This window comes from Atheta coriaria, unplaced genomic scaffold (assembly GCF_025399875.1).
Source record: "Atheta coriaria isolate IRGN ID8LTWV9N9 unplaced genomic scaffold, Caltech_Dcor_3.1 hic_scaffold_4_pilon, whole genome shotgun sequence".
NCBI lineage: Eukaryota > Metazoa > Arthropoda > Insecta > Coleoptera > Staphylinidae > Dalotia > Dalotia coriaria.
Genome location: NW_027045446.1, coordinates 2,874,261 through 2,891,080, shown reverse-complemented (window position 1 = coordinate 2,891,080; position 16,820 = coordinate 2,874,261). Strand labels below are relative to the sequence as shown.

The 16,820-nt window shown below is 33.8% G+C and overlaps 3 protein-coding genes across 15 annotated transcripts in view; all 3 read right to left on the bottom strand.

The window, feature by feature from the left end:
• Positions 1-1,148: 1,148 nt before the first annotated feature.
• LOC135790804 (mucin-2-like) lies at positions 1,149-6,103 on the bottom strand. Its single transcript, XM_065301081.1, has 5 exons — positions 6,002-6,103; positions 5,248-5,937; positions 1,625-3,949; positions 1,438-1,554; positions 1,149-1,379 (listed from the first exon to the last, which is right to left on the bottom strand). The coding sequence occupies exons 1-5, from the start codon at positions 6,042-6,044 to the stop codon at positions 1,273-1,275; spliced, it is 3,282 nt and encodes a 1,093-aa protein (XP_065157153.1). The 5' UTR covers positions 6,045-6,103; the 3' UTR covers positions 1,149-1,272.
• A 1,871-nt stretch (positions 6,104-7,974) lies between these two features.
• Positions 7,975-9,588, bottom strand: Rab27 (RAS oncogene family member Rab27). Of its 3 annotated transcripts, none has more exons than XM_065300529.1 (6): positions 9,243-9,588; positions 9,043-9,189; positions 8,921-8,988; positions 8,752-8,866; positions 8,582-8,694; positions 7,975-8,527 (listed from the first exon to the last, which is right to left on the bottom strand). In XM_065300529.1, the coding sequence occupies exons 2-6, from the start codon at positions 9,184-9,186 to the stop codon at positions 8,332-8,334; spliced, it is 636 nt and encodes a 211-aa protein (XP_065156601.1). In that variant the 5' UTR covers positions 9,187-9,189; positions 9,243-9,588; the 3' UTR covers positions 7,975-8,331. The 3 variants fall into 3 exon arrangements, with proteins under 3 accessions (XP_065156601.1, XP_065156603.1, XP_065156602.1); XM_065300531.1 differs by having other exon boundaries at positions 9,273-9,316; XM_065300530.1 differs by lacking the exon at positions 9,243-9,588 and having other exon boundaries at positions 9,043-9,198.
• Positions 9,589-10,038: 450 nt separating this feature from the next.
• The window catches only part of LOC135790272 (glutamate-gated chloride channel-like), a 37,332-nt gene continuing 30,550 nt past the window's right edge, over positions 10,039-16,820 (bottom strand). For 2 of the 11 annotated variants that reach the window (XM_065300440.1, XM_065300443.1), the window contains 4 exons: positions 14,939-14,989; positions 14,148-14,219; positions 13,509-13,613; positions 10,039-13,355 (listed from right to left, as the gene is read on the bottom strand). In XM_065300440.1, coding sequence (XP_065156512.1) covers positions 13,185-13,355; positions 13,509-13,613; positions 14,148-14,219; positions 14,939-14,989 — 399 coding nt within the window. In that variant the 3' untranslated portion in view covers positions 10,039-13,184. The remainder of the gene's footprint in view (positions 13,356-13,508; positions 13,614-14,147; positions 14,220-14,938; positions 14,990-16,820) is intronic. The other 9 variants (XM_065300441.1, XM_065300451.1, XM_065300442.1 and 6 more) reach the window with 5 other exon arrangements.

The following is a 16,820-nucleotide window of genomic DNA, read 5'->3' as shown; positions in this document are numbered from 1 at the left end:
TTTATTTTTGGGCACCTATTAATAGTAGGTACATTTTAAGGCAATAAACAAAGAGTCGAAATCAAATCATACTTTTTAAGTCATTCGGAGATGTCGCTAAGATGTTTTTCTCCACTAAAAATCTTCACGCGTTTTTATCATTAACTTTATAAATTTCGATTTCAAAGTCAACTGTCCTAATATGACGTAAGTATAAATAAAAAATATTATAGTTTAGGAATGTCTGGCTGGGGTTGGAACCATACCAGGTGTCTGGCAATGAGCTTTGTTGGCTGTTAACTGCCAAATGAATCACGATCCAGGTTTCATATTTGGGGATCGTTCTTAGCTGTGTTGGGTACACAGATAGAAACATTTTCATCTTTCCTATAATGACGAAAGTCGGGCCGTCACGGACTCTTAGACTATGTTAATAAATGACAATTATATTTATTAATATGTTTTGTCTTGAGGACATTGTCAGTTTCAGTTTATAAAACTAATTCAATTCTGGCTATTTGTTATTTATTATTAATATTTTTATAAGTTTAACAGCATGGATAAATGAAAGAATTCTCAATGAAGCCATTTAATAAAAACATATTATTGTTTTGACTCAGATTAAAGGCATTTTAATTTAATTAACTTAAATATTTATTATTTTTTAAAGACAAAAATTAAAATAAACAAAATGAAAGAGTATAAATTATTCTGCTAGAGCACGTTAAGATCAATCCAATTCAACCTTCTGAATACTCAGCATTTAATTTGATCATGATGAAAAGCTTCTGTATTTGCTTCGTGTTTGCAGTTGCAGCTGTTACTTTCATGCCACAAGGTAAGAATATTTATTTCCTTTATTTTAATGGAAAATAATATTTGCGATTCTTTAAATTTTAGTAAGGGCTGCACCTGGTCATAATGTAGCCGGTGTAGCAGTTGTTGATGCCCTAAATGATCTGCATGCCCTCAATAATCCTAACATAATGGGCGTATCAAGTCACACGGTAAATAACTGCAACCATGGCGGACATCATCCTCACCATCATGGACACCACGGTCACGGATGCCACTGATATCTACTGGATACGCAGATAATTAATTTATATTTTTCAACTTGATATATTTATGATGAGGTATTTAATCAAAATAAATAAAATAATTTCAAATTATTATTATTTGGTGTTATTTATTATATGCATACCCTGAATTTCAGGTCTGCACAAATTAAAATATTATGATTTATACAGTTTCATTTAATAACAAATAGGTAGGTACGATGTTTTAAATTTATTACTTGCATCCACCCTTCTTGTTGTTACCTAAAATGTTCACGTTGTTGAGAACATGAGTATTGCCGAGAAGGTGGCCGACATGGATCAAAGCACTATCGTCGGAACCTGAATTTTCGGATATTTATTAGAATTTGATACTTTTATGGGAATGCGCTTGACTTACTTGAATCATTGTTGCCACAATGACCACAATCGCATGAGTTGTTGGGTTTATTGTGTCCCTGGTTGTTGTTGTTGTTGTTGTTGTTGTTGTTGTTATCCGAAGAGTTATCATCCGAATCTGTATTTAAAGTAATAATTGAGTTTTAGCTGTATTCCGTATTGTATTTTAAATTGACTTGGTTACTTACTGGAACCATGGTGTCCACCCTCGCATGAGCTATCTGGTTTGCCTGGTTTACCTGGTTTACCTGGTTTGCCTGGTTTGAATGGCCACGAGTCGAAGGGGTTACTGTAGGAGTGGTTGTCACACGAAGAATCTGAATCGTGGTTTGGTTTTCTGGTTGTGGTGGTGCATCCACATGGAGAAGTTGGGCGAGTTGTAGTGATGGGTTTTGTTGTAGTTACAGTTGGTTTGGTTGTTGTTCCGCAGGGGGTTGTTGTGGTAGGCTTTTGGGTAGTGGTAGTTGTAACAGTTGGTTTTGTGGTTGTTGTTGTTGGTTTAGTAGTAGTAGTAGTTGCACATGAGGGAGTTGTGGTTGGTTTTTGTGTGGTGGTTGTTGTAACAGTTGGTTTTGTAGTTGTGGTAGGTTTGGTTGTTGTTGTAGTGGTTGTGGGTTTAGTTGTAGTGGTAGTTCCACATGAGGGAGTTGTGGTTGGTTTTTTTGTGGTGGTGGTGGTAACAGTTGGTTTTGTAGTTGTAGTAGGCTTTGTTGTTATGGTGGTAGTTGTGGGTTTAGTTGTAGTGGTAGTTCCACATGGGGTTGTTGTAGTTGGTTTTTTAGTAGTGGTAGTTGTGATTGTTGGTTTTGTAGTTGTGGTAGGCTTTGTTGTTGTCGTAGTGGTTGTGGGTTTAGTGGTAGTAGTAGTTCCGCACGAAGGAGTTGTGGTAGGTTTTTTTGTGGTAGTTGTTGTTACTGTTGGTTTTGTGGTTGTAGTTGGTTTCGTTGTTGTAGTGGTTACTGTTGGTTTAGTTGTAGTAGTAGTAGTTCCACATGGGGTTGTTGTAGTAGGTTTTTTAGTAGTTGTAGTTGTTACAGTTGGTTTTGTAGTTGTAGTGGGCTTTGTTGTTGTTGTAGTGGTTGTGGGTTTAGTTGTAGTAGTAGTCCCACAGGAAGGAGTTGTGGTTGGCTTCTTTGTGGTTGTTGTTGTCGTTGTTGGTTTTGTAGTTGTGGTAGGCTTTGTTGTTGTGGTGGTTCCACAAGGAGTGGTGGTGGTAGGCTTCTTTGTTGTGGTTGTTGTAACTGTTGGTTTTGTAGTTGTGGTTGGTTTTGTTGTTGTAGTGGTTACCGTTGGTTTTGTGGTTGTGGGTTTAGTTGTAGTGGTAGTTCCGCAGGGAGTTGTCGTAGTTGGTTTTTTAGTAGTTGTAGTGGTTACAGTTGGTTTTGTAGTTGTGGTAGGTTTTGTTGTTGTGGTGGTTACCGTCGGTTTTGTGGTTGTGGGTTTAGTTGTAGTTCCACAAGGTGTGGTTGTAGTTGGTTTCTTTGTGGTTGTTGTTGTTATAGTTGGTTTTGTAGTTGTAGTAGGCTTTGTTGTTGTTGTGGTAACCGTTGGTTTAGTAGTAGTTCCACAAGGCGTAGTTGTTGTAGGTTTTTTTGTAGTTGTTGTTGTTACAGTTGGTTTTGTAGTTGTGGTAGGTTTTGTTGTTGTAGTAGTTACCGTTGGCTTTGTGGTAGTGGGTTTAGTAGTAGTAGTTCCACAGGGGGTTGTTGTAGTTGGTTTTTTAGTAGTGGTTGTGGTAACTGTTGGTTTTGTGGTTGTAGTTGGCTTTGTTGTTGTAGTGGTTACCGTTGGCTTTGTGGTAGTGGGTTTAGTAGTAGTAGTAGTTCCACAGGGGGTTGTTGTAGTTGGTTTTTTAGTAGTGGTTGTGGTAACTGTTGGTTTTGTAGTTGTGGTAGGCTTTGTTGTAGGTTTAGTTGTAGTTCCACAAGGCGTTGTAGTGGTTGGTTTTTTTGTAGTAGTTGTTGTTATGGTAGGTTTGGTAGTAGTTCCACAAGGCGTTGTAGTGGTTGGTTTTTTCGTAGTTGTTGTTGTTACGGTTGGTTTGGTAGTTGTTGGATGCGTGGTAGTAACAGTAGGTTTAGTTGTAGTTCCACAGGGAGTTGTTGTAGTTGGTTTCTTGGTAGTAGTGGTTGTTACAGTTGGTTTGGTAGTAGTTCCACAAGGCGTTGTTGTGGTAGGTTTTTTCGTAGTTGTGGTTGTTACTGTTGGTTTGGTAGTTGTTGGATGTGTGGTGGTAGTTGGTTTTGTTGTAGTTCCACAGTGAGGTGTTGTAGTAGGCTTTTTAGTAGTTGTGGTTGTTACAGTTGGTTTTGTTGTTGTGACACCAGTCGTGGGCTTCTTGGTAGTCGTCCCACAAGGTGTAGTTGGTGGTTTGGTAGTAGTAGTGGGCTTCGTTGTGGTGTGATCACAACTTGAGGTAGGTTTGGGGTTGGTTGTTGTAGGTGGGTGCCACCATGGATCCCCGTGATGATTATCAATTGGAAAACCCAGTATTGTGGTTGGCGCCGTCCAAACTATATTAAAATATTATCAACATAAACATATAAAAAATAAATTATAAAATAAATATTTTACCGTTGCTGATGCATAATGACAACAAAACAAATGAAACAAGCATCTTGTTCAGTTAATGGTACACAACAGTTTTAAAACTTTTACAAAAAAGCTAAACTACTGCTACTGATGCAACTGATGCAGCTGATGTTTTCTCTCATGTTATAAACAGTTTATATACCTGATTAATAATCCACGCCCTTTTCATTCATTGTTCAATATACTGCGTCAAATCAAAAGAAATATGTATAAAGATAGAATAAATATGAAAGACAATTCTTTCCTATCTGATAATACATTGAAAGCTGTTTGCTTTACACTTATTATCTTGTTTAATAACAAGTAGCATCACTCGATAACATACGCAATACGGAAGTTTCTTTTACGTTTCTTGATTAAATCTATTTTAATTGTTCTTTGACGTATGTTACATAAAGAATAAAGAATAGCACTGCTATTTAAATATTTAACATGTTGATTTGATTTAAAGTTTTTTAAGAGTGTAATATTTATACATATACTATTTTAAAATGTGATATTGTTAAACTTCTGGCAATGACCGATTTGATGCAGATTATTAAACAATTGTTTGAGCTATAGTTTTACGTGAAAGTGAATATTAATATACATAAGTTAATTGTCATTGATTTGCCGTGGTTTTATGAATATGGTATCCTTTCATAACAATAACTTATAAGAGTTAAAGCGTTCTCTTTCACTTATGTGAAACAATTGAGTATAAAAAACAATAAAACGATTTGAAAATTACTAAGTAGACCAAAAGAATCTTAAATGTGAAAGCCTAAAAAATTCTACTGCAATTGGACCAGTATTAAAAATTATTTAGGTATTTATTCATAATTTAAAATTTTAAACTATTTTTGTAAACAGAAAATAGACTTATTTTAAAATTTGTAAGCAGTTTTATTATTTCAAACATTCTTTTAAAATACATTTTAATTATATGTTTATCATTTGATATATTTTCTAAAATTGTATTGGTTTAGAAATTATTGCTTCAAAATATTTTTCTAACGTAACTTTTGTGATATAAATAATATAGTTTAATAGAAATGTTGCAGTTAGTAAATCAATCTGTGTAGTTTTTTGTGATCAGATCTAACTTAGAATCCCAATAGTAAATAAAAATAACAAATAATAAAAAGAAAATATATCATTTGTAAATTCATGCTTGTATTTATTATATTAGCTTTTGTAATTATTACAATTAACTTTCAATTCATTTCATACAACTAACAGGGCAATGTAGGTTTTGTAGGTTTCGTTGTAGGGCATTCTGTCGGTGGAAGAGTTGGCGGTTTAGTGGTAGGACACTCAGTTGGTGGGAGTGTTGGGACAGTTGTTATCACAGTTGGCTTGGTTGTTGTAGGGCAAGTAGGCGTTGTAGTAGGAGGTATAGTTGGAGTGGTGGTTGGAGGGCATGTGGGTGTGGTTGTGGGAGGCTTTGTTGTTGTGGTTGTTGTTGGGCATGTTGTTGTTGTAGTTGGAGGCTTAGTAGTGGTAGTGGTTGTTGGGCAAGTTGTTGTTGTGGTAGTTGGAGGGCAAGTAGTAGTTGTTGTAGGAGGCTTAGTTGTTGTAGTTGTTGTTGGGCAAGTTGTTGTGGTAGTAGGAGGCTTAGTTGTTGTGGTTGTTGTAGGACAGGTTGTTGTAGTAGTTGGAGGCTTGGTAGTTGTAGTGCATGGAGGAGTAGTAGTAGTTGGTGGCTTAGTTGTTGTTGTTCCACAAGTTGGTTTAGTTGTAGTGGATCCAGTGCATGGTTTAGGTGTTTTGGTTGGTAAAGGGCACGATCCTGATTCACTTGAACTTGAAGGTTCAGATGATCCAGATGATCCGGATGATCCTGAACCTAGACTGAGATCTAACAGACCATCTAGGAGATCATCTACTAAGTCTGTTACTCCATCCAGTAATGCAGGTGCTGGGAATGCTACAACAACAATATCACCATAGATATTAATTATTTACTAAAATAGTTAAAACTAATTATTTACCATATGAAATGCAAGCAGCTAATAAAACAAATCGGAAAAGCATTGTATTTGTTGTTGTGGTTGCTATTGGTGTTGTTGATTTGCTTGGCTGCTTGCTGTTCCAAGGAACTGGAGGATGTGATGATCAACTGATGGATCCGGTCAGATTTTATACTAGATTTTAATGCAACTTAATGTATAGCATTTTATTTAACATCGACGAAAGTATATATGCAATATTTACCTGACTTTTCAGATAAGCCAATCAAGACATAACAATCATCTCATTTAACTTACTTACTTTACATGTCATTAACTTGTAAAATATGTAATATAGGTATTGTTTTCTTTAAATACAAATAATGTAATCTGACTTTCAATGCAGGTTACCTAAGGTTGCGCTTAAGAATGTGCACATAACTTGTACATATACAATTTTAAAAACAAATACGATTTACCCAATAAGAAAATATAATTAGTGATCAGGATATCAATAATTGTATTGCATTGATTTACAATCGATTTATTGGCGTTTCTTTTGGCTTATGAGTTTTTGAAAAGTACATCTTATACTATATGCAAAGTTTAAGTTCACAGACTGTGGATAGAATCAATTTTTGATCGGACTGCGGACAAAAACTCATGTAATTTTTAGATTTTTCCAAATCGAAGAAAAAATCGATGCAAACGTTTTTTTTAATACTTCCACCTTTAAAGCGCCAGTTTTGCAATGGTTTCCAAAAACAAAAAGTAGTACTTTAAAAACGGAGGGCAAAGGTTGTGAGTAAAGTATTTTAGTCACGGCCTTTAGTCACGGAGTGGAGTTTGTGCCTGCGCATTTGTTTGCGGTGCAGAAGACCGAATAAATACCGTGCGTCGTCAGTCAAAGAATACTTAATATACTATAAATGTAATAATAATATACGTAAATTTGTTATTATGGTTCATTTTATTTGCATTTTATTTATTGTATTACAAGTTTTCAATTTAGCCATAGTTTAATTTCTAATCAGAAGATACTTGGACAGCAACCGATTCCGAATATACTGACTTCTGGAGACCACAATGGATGTGCAGCAACTAAAATAAAAATGTAGGAATTACTTCTAAAATATTTACTAGTAGAGTAAATTAAATAAATTTTAAAGTGTAATTACCATAAGTTACAGAAGCCAAAAAGAGACCAATTAGTGTTTGATAATAGCAATCCATGTTTGCTTTGTTTTTGTTATGAACAACAACATCGAATCGTTTCTTTATATAACATTTTCTTCAGTTTACAAAATAAATACAAGTAAATACAACAATGCTATATAATAAACATTGCAGTGTCTGGTAATGTGTTTACTTTTTTAATAAATATTGCTTGTATTATTTTTCTGATACAATATTAATTATTTTATTATAATTTATTTATTTTATAATTTTTATTACAAATCAAATCACAAAAATATGGAAGTAGGTGAGACAATCACTAGAATTTATTTAATTTTTAAATTTATTTTCCGTAATAAAAGATTCACACATTTTTAAGAAGCCACATCGTTACCAGTAATGCCATTAGGACCGTCTTGCTGATTTCCAGACAAAACAGTGCCATTATCAGGGTTGAGGAATATCGTAATCAAATAATCCAACACTGGTAATGGAGTTACTATAAAATTATATATTGATTAAATCAAAATAATAAAACTTCAAAGAATAATTACCAAAATGAATAAAAGAAAATATTAAGATTAGTCCCATTAACTTCATTATAACTCAATGATTTACGCTTTCAAAAGAATATGATTCAGTACAGAAGCAGAAATTATTATATATATTATAGTGTGTTTACCATTGAACAAATCCACATGATTTATACCTTCATATATAATTTTGTAATTTATTAATAAAATAATAATAAATTACACATTTTGCAACAGTAGAATCTTCATTAAGTCGTTGAATATTAATAAAAACCCTCAGTTCAATAAATCAAGAGTTAATTTACATAATTTTAAACATTTTATTGACCAATCTTCAATCAACACTTTACAAACGCAATATAACAATGCCACTTGCTATCACATTGTTCAACTGCCTAGGGTGTCAACAAATAGGCCATTTACATATCTAAAAGTGACAGCCACGTTCCCAAAGCTTCATGTTTTCAACGCGCAACGAACATCAATATCAATAACATTAAATCTACATTTTGGGTTTCAAACGTACTGAAAATGGTAACAAATCTATCAGGTCCTCATGCGCCACACTACAACTAGACGCGGATATCACAATGGATTATTACTCGTGGGAATAAGCAAGTAAATGAAGACATAAATCATTTGAGCATCCCGCAAGGCTGGCGATTACAGGATCACACAACATGTGGATTCCTCCGTGTTGTTGCGATCGAAATTAATCGGTTTGGGTTGACCTTTTCTGCCTGGCAGGGTTGCTTGATCAACTGCTGACTCCATTCGCAACATTACTCTATCCAATAGCACTTCGATTGCCTGCGCAACATTTTGACCAGTTGCGGCACTTGTCTCCAAATACAACATACTAAAAGAAAATGTTTTAGTATTGGAGTTGTTATTGTGTTTTGTTATGTGTTACTTGTTCTTTTCAGCGAGTTCTCTCGCGCGCCATTCGGGCACAACGCGTTTGTCCTCGAGATCGACCTTGTTTCCACACAGGACTACATCGGGACAATCGCAATATGCGTGCATCTGTATCACACGAAAACTTCAATAAGTAGGTCGGGGACACACACCCGCATCAATTACCTGTAGCTGATCGATCCAGTTTTGTATTTCAAGGAAGGATTTCTCATTGGTGAGGTCGAAAATTAGAATGAAACCCATTGCATCTCGATAGAACGCTGTAGTTAAACTTCTAAACCTAAATTATTTAAAAATACATTGAATTATTTATTTTACTTATTTAATTGCATACCTTTCTTGTCCAGCTGTATCCCAAAGTTGTAAATGTACTCTTTGATTTCTATCACTCGATTGATACAACTTTAAACAACTAAATTAATAAAAAAATATTTTTTTGATTTTTTAAAAGTTTACCATTCGTTTTTCCCTAAAATCAATCCCAACAGTTGAAATAAATCTTGAATTAAACGTTCCATCTGTGTATTGGAATAAAAATGAAGTTTTCCCGACAGCGGAGTCTCCAAGGGCCAAAAATTTGATCAAATAATCGTAGTCCATAGTCTAGAAAATATAAATATAAAAATTTTAAAGTATTGCATAATTAAATAACTTACATTGTTATTTATATTATTATCAATCGCAACCTGTTGATGTGGTTACTTGGCGGCCCGACCACCTGTCTGCTGCGCGTCCCTGAAACATAACTGCCGCCTGCAGGAACGCAGGAGAATGCGATTGTTACAAGCGGACGACACATGCGCAATTTGGGCGATCGATATTCCTCAAACAGGAGCGCACCAAGCTTTCATTCATTCAGTGGCACTTCCTGATGCATTCTCCAGGTACGGATCTGTGACAAGACCTTGACAGTAAACTTCCTGATGTTTGATGGTCTATAAGGTAAGTCAATGAAAATTCGATCGATTGCACAATGACAATATTGGAATAGAACATTTCTTTAGTTTTTCAATAGCGGATATCATCTAAACTAAAAATGATAGCAACCGACGGATTAAAAATTATGAAAGGTCAGGAAATTCTCTATATGACGTAATAATAAAATGATTGGAAAAAGAAATTTAAAATTTTGCAAATTTAAAAACATTAAAAAAAAATCAACTATTTTCAATTGCAAATATCTTGTAAACCAAAAGTGGTAGCAACCCACAGATTGAAGATTATTATAGTTCAGGAAATTCTTTATAAGATAAGATAATAAAATAATTAAATTTCGTGTAGCACATGTTCTTAAAATGTAATTAAAAGTGCTAACAAGAAATGAAAAACGCATGTTTTTGGGGGTTTTTAAATTGCAAATATATCGTAAACTAAAAGCGATAGAAAAGAACTGATTGAAAATTCGGAATCTTCATAAAATTTCTGAACTCTTTGCATTCAACTAGATAAATATTGATAATTTAAGGTTGAGTATTTATTGGGTAACAGATGAAAACATACATATTAACATTGTTTGTTGGTTGATTTGAATTAGGTTGATTTATATAATTTTTTCTTTGCCTATTAATAATATCATACATATTAAAATTCTAGGTAATAGTAAAATTGATGTCATATCATATAATATAATCGCAATCGTAATTAAATGTTAGGTATTCAATAATAAATTCGATGTTTTTACATAAAGTTAAACTTTTAGTATAATAATCTTTCATTTTTACTTATTTTAAGCTTTGTCGTCAATCCGCGCATGTAATCAACATGCCGCATGCTTATAATGAAAGCAAACAAACTGCTTAATGTCACTTTAATACCGTTTTTGCACCAAATGGCCCCAATTCCTTGGGTGGATTTATTCAACGCTGACTTTTTCATTTCTAATACTGAAAACTTGATTGAAAACCCATCAAAATGTGTTCATGTGTATGTGATCAACTAACGTTGTGTTTCCAGCAAGCATCAAGTCATGTGCAAAGTTTGTCATTTCATCATTTCGTTCGTAGATTGAGCGTATAAAAAATGGTTTACAACGTTTGAATATCTTATATACAAGTTTCATTTGCAATGAATTAATTTACAACCGGAATGTTTTGGTTTCCTTCCATAATCTTCATCATCATTTGATAGCATTAATATGAAACTGGCGATTCAAAAACCTTTTCTATCTATGTGTACTCCTAATCTTATGCGAAACTTCTGTTTTTGTAGTATTACAGCTGCTTTTAATGAGCTTAGCTTATTCAATTCAATCTCTGCGCTTTGATTTTAAAGTTAACGTGTTTAGTTTGCTAAGTTTGAATCTAGATTCATTCATGGAATGTTTGTTTCTCAGATGGTTTGCAAATAAAATCAGTTTTGCTCGGTGACATGGCAGTGGGAAACAAATGTCGAATGAAAAACAAAAATTTTGGCAAAGTTGAAAGATTTTGGTTTTTAGAATCGATCGCAATTCTGAAAGCATCATTTTTACTTGGTTGAGTGGGTGAGTGTATACATTACTTATGAATTAGGACGTATTTTAAGTCGTTACAGTTAAGATAGCTTAATTAGTTTAATTCTATAATTAAACACTCTATTTGTTAACGTAGATAAACTATTCATGTTTAGTCAAATTTGCACCTCAATCAGCTATCAGCATGTTATAATATCACGCCGATGGATTTGACGCTCACTGAACATTTCACGAAAAATGTTTGCTTGGGCGACAAAGCGGTCGACACAAATTATTCATCTAACAATCATAAAAAATCATCATTTTGTTCACGTTGGTATTCAAATTTTCCTATATCACTTAGAAATACATCGTGTATATAATATTTTTGGTAACGAGAAAAACTAGAAACTGTGAAACATTCATCAACATTCATTAAATCTCTAACTAGACTAATAAAAAATGAGAACACACACGTTATGTTTTGTTTCTAGTATGTTTGTTTGACGATTTAAACAATCACAGGGAGTTACACTTGTTTGCAATGTACAATTATCGATTATTAGATAATCATCTATATAAGAAATTCAACTCAGTTCAAAACTCATTTCTAATATATGAATATTTTGTTATACAATACGTTCATATTAAAGCTATGTCACCAATCGGTTTATTTTGAATTTTTATAATCAATTAACGGTGTAAATAATCTTCAACAAGCAACACGTGCGCAAAACTCTAACAATTCGTAAAGAAATCTTCGGGATCAACGTCTACATTCGCATACTAATGGGAACAAATTGTTTTAGCCTAATTATATTTCTAATATTTACTCATTCCAATATATTTTTGGCGCAAAATGCATCAATCGTCACGAAAATCAGGCACTCCTTATACGTACACATACGTAATCATTCTTAAAGTGTAATGTTAGCGCACGATAAATATCTTTATCATAATAATTTCATAATTTCATATTCTAGCTTACGATTAAGTCATATTCGAATAAATTTGGTGCCCTATTTTGCATTCATATTTATATCAACACATTACCGCAGCTATTGAGTTGGTCAACTCGCATCAACCATCGACTGATTAAACAAAACTCAGTCGAAGGTTAATCCGTCCAATCATCGTATTAATGCAAAACGCTTTCAATCGGCTTCTTCATCAGCATAATATATAATATATATCACAAGAAGTTTTTTTTTGTAATTTTTGTTTGTTTTCTGATCCGTATCGCCTAGTTTTTGGTATTCATTGGTTTTCAGACAATACATGTACACAAATATGATAGTATAGTGTAAATATATTCATAATGCACTTCTCTTGTATTTCATTTAGCGTTCGTTGCGGTTTGCTTGTCTGTATCTGCGCTATCAATGACTAATTCTTTCATAAAACACTTAGAATATGTACAAGTTACATTCCGGGAGTTTGTGCACGAACTTAATATTAATAGCAAAAGTTTTGCAATCGATTAAGTAATTAGTTGAGGCTGTTTTTTGATCACCTTGGAGTTGCTTTTCTTCTTCTTTGTTTTAACGCGTAGTAAAAAAGCTAAAAAGGCATGTTACGTGCGTCCATTCGGTTTGATTAAGGAAGAGAGACGAAAAATATCTGCATTTTGTTTTTGTTTGTAATATTTAGTTAAAGCATTCAGTAGCATCTTCTTTTATAGAATCTCTTTATAGATTAGGAATAGAATATTACGTTGGCCGGTGATGTTACTTAACTATTAGAAAAATATTTTTTCTTTTTGTTGCAAAATCAATTGTAATCGTAACCAAACGCATCGAATGTGATTTGGTGATAAGATAATTTTCTAATATATGGGTTTTAATTATATATATATATATATATATAATATATGCTTATTTAAGAATTCTATGTACAAGTTGGTTACTGTTGTCCATCATGTTAAAAAAAGAACGTTAGTGAAATAACACAACTGATGATCAACAATAAAACGTAATATATTTGTGTGTATCGTTGCACTGCTTCAGGACGAAGAGTGGCGTGTGACGTGTATTCAATTAAGGCTATCAACTTCGAGTCTATCGCACACTGCTTTCCTCAATATCGACGATGATATGTTAAGTTCAAAGCAAACATTTCCGGCCACGAGTGTGAGAAGTGTGTGTGTAGAATGTGATGAGCGGAAAACTTAGTTTCCATCGTTTCCATAGACGTTGGTAAAACTATTGTAATGATAGAAAAAGAAAATTAAAAACACGGCGAAGGCGCTCGGGAACGTGATGCGCGCTATCACGTCGATCGTCTTCGCCACTCGGATCGGATGAGGCGGCTCCTTTTTGCGCACCTGCAATACACAAGACTACTAGAGGTTAGACCTTTTTGCTAAGTGTTGGGTGTCACGACAGGCAGACTAACGACACCAACAAAGCTTTTCTTTTATTGCTTAATTCAAGTGATAAGCAGTAAAGCATAACGGAGTGCATTTCGTGTTTAAGACTGAAATAAATATTACCTCGGCGCATCCGTTATTCGCCGAATGCGTACAAGGATTTGGTCCACAGCTGGTGCACGTGATGATCTCGTTGGGCACCGTCGGCGACTCCCGCTTCTTGTCGCTCTGCACAAACAAGCAAAGGACGTCCGCGAAACGAAACGCCATTATTAGTTCTTGTCGTTTGCCGCGATAGCAGAAAACAACATTGCATTCGGCAATCACTAATACGCTCTCGGTTTATCGGTTTAGTATTTATTAGAAGCGGTCCGTTAAAGAGAGACTAAAAAGCAAAAACTTATCGTATCTAGAAAAGAATAATCAAGGAGTAAGTAGAAAAATTTCGGCCATAAAACAAAATTTTTCAAAGTATGTATGTTACAGTTTTGTACATCACGGATATACCTGTTTAATATTAAGTGTCGTTAGGCTGTTAATCTTAAAACAGACCAAGAAATTTGATTTTTTTGGTAAATTTTGACCTAGTTGACCTCAATTTAACAAAAATTTTAAGAAAATTCTCTCTATTTCTTCAATAAAATTTTAAAATTTGGCGATTGAGCTAAGTTTTTTATTCATACAAATTTTTTTTCTTGCTTAAAGTCAACTAGGTCATAAAGTTGGTTAATTTTTTTGTAAATTTCTCTTCACGCGACTTACAAAACTCGGCTGGTCCCTTGGAAATGTTGGCGTTTCGCCGTACGCCGAATAAAATTCCTGCTCAATCGAGTCCTACCAAAAACGATCACTTAACTTCTGAATTTATACTTTGTTCGACGGTTAATTCAAGTTTTAAAAAATGCACAGTGCAAAGTGTTTGAAAGGTCAAAGGACAAAGAACAAAGACAAATAAAACATCAAGCAGAAAGAGGAAACGTAGTATACAGGCAAGTAGAACAGGCTTCTTGCATGCGAGAACAACGTGCGAATTATGTACAAACACTTACCCATCGAGAATTAACATGCCAATTCAAAACACGTCAAAATTTGGTCAGTTTATTACGTATATACTCGTATTCAATCAAATCAAAACGTTTTTTGCTCTTTTTCGTTTAGAATTTCGTTATTATAGATATTTTCGGTTTTGTTTCAGGGTCAGCATGCGCATGCAAAGCTCGCTGTGCTTGGACGTTCAAATCGGTCAATGATAAATCATCAGGCAAGGTTAGTGGGCTGAGAAGGGGGGTCTGGGTCAAATGGGGGGTCAAAAGAGAAAAAGGGTTGTGTCTTGTTACTTCAATCATAGAGAAACAGGGGCGGGTTAGTATCAATTTGGTTTGACTAAAATCAATTGGTGGCGGTGAGTAAATTATTCAAAGGCTGACAGTGGCGTTCTCAGATCGTTATATATATATATGTAATATATTCAATCATAATATATAAGGGCCTTGTTTGAGATAAAGAGATAGAGAGATAGAGAGAGAGAGGGATTTGTTTGCTAGATGGCTTACCAGGGGACTGGCCAGGATAATGCCTATCCTGCTGAGCACAGCGGGCAGTCGCTGTAACATGACCAAAACAACGTACATCTTATATGACCACACATGCTCTCATAGTCATTTGATTGGTTTTTGATTTGTTAACTAAATTTTGCGGTTAAATGTCTCAACGAAACAATAACATGTTTCTTTCGATCTGGCGATAAAAATTTCATTTTTAGTTTTTTTTCTTTGGGTCAATTATAAAGAAAAATTAAAAGTGGGTGATATTTTACTTCAATATTTTACAAAAACTTATAATTCGTTCAAAAATTTTAGTTTTTATTTAGAAAAAGAACTATTTGTGTAGTTTTGTATTTTATTAGTTAATTTCTTAAAAATTGCGTTCGAAAATAAACATGTTTTTGTTTCTTTTGACCGTTATTCTTCGCTTGACTTGTTTTGGCAGTCTGTTCGAGAGAAAATCAGGTTATGTATTTATTATTAATTAATAACTGCAAAAGTAGTAATGTATTTCAACCGCAATTAATTTAGAACTATTTTATGTATATTTAAAAACAATTCTGAATCTAGCAAAAGAAAAATTTATATATTTTTTTTCTTCAAACAAGAAAAATGCAATTACGTAATGAAAATTCTCCGTAAAACTAGAAATTTTTACGATAACTGTAGTTAATTAATAATATAACCTGGTTTACGTTCGTTGTAGACATTTATGACGAGATTAATTCACTACGTTATTATTGATAAATGAATAAAACACATATATATGTGAAGGAAAACTCTAACTCGGCAATTCAAAGATTCGTCCTGTTGTAAACCAATTTTGTTCAGGCGAATCAATAAAGCACCGTTATGAAAAACGTTTGAATCGAACGAATCGAAATAACATTGGCATGCACTATGAATAAGTTGTTTCGACATGCAGTTATATTTTATAAGAAGATAGTCAGATGATAGATAATAATATATAATATACGCAATAATATAAATATATATAATATATATATATATAGAGAGAGAAAGAGCAAGAAAGAAATTACTGAGAGAATTTTGCAATAATCTTCAATAATAAAGAAACAGTAATAAAAAAGATAGTAGAGTAGAAAGTGTGATAAGAACGAACACTGTCACACAAACTGGCACATAAAGTGAACTCTTTTAAGGTTTAAATCTTTATCTTTTATCCTTTCATTATTTCTATAGAATAAAAAACGAAATTCAAGTACGAATCTGCATGAGTACATAATAAAACACATCAAAATGATATACACGAAAAGTTTGACAAACGGCGGCGGAAAAAAATACTGTTAATGAACGAATGGCTGAATTTAAAATTCCGCTCGTTACTCCGTTGTTGTTTACAACCGCTACGGCCGGTCATAATTTTAATTAATAACGCGTAAACAGTGAGCAAGTCGCTTTATTCCAAAAGGAAATGAAGAGAAATGAAGAACACAATTTTTAACAAGCACATGAACATTCGAAGCCTATTTGCCGGGTCGTTTACAGTGCGGCAAGCGGATGGAATGGAAGGCTTAATAGTGGCCTGAAAAGTGGTCCGCACACCGCACGCCAAAAGGGGTCATTAATGATGCAGGAAATTCATATTAATTAAAGTTTGCGCCGGGTACGCTTTTGATTCCTTCGCCCTTCCGCTGCAATATCATACTCGCCACAGTATGAATCCGAGCAAATTACTTTTCGGGTTTTCGGTTTTGATGTTTTCAGTTTTGACCCTGTTTCAATTCTCTAATACAAAATATGAACTCGGGAATTAATAAAACTTTAAATGATTAAATTATCTTCTGAGATTAATTTGATTTCAGATTGTTCCGCGTTGTAATTACAGCGAATTTATTGTTCACGTCATATGCTTGTTAAAATCCGCTTT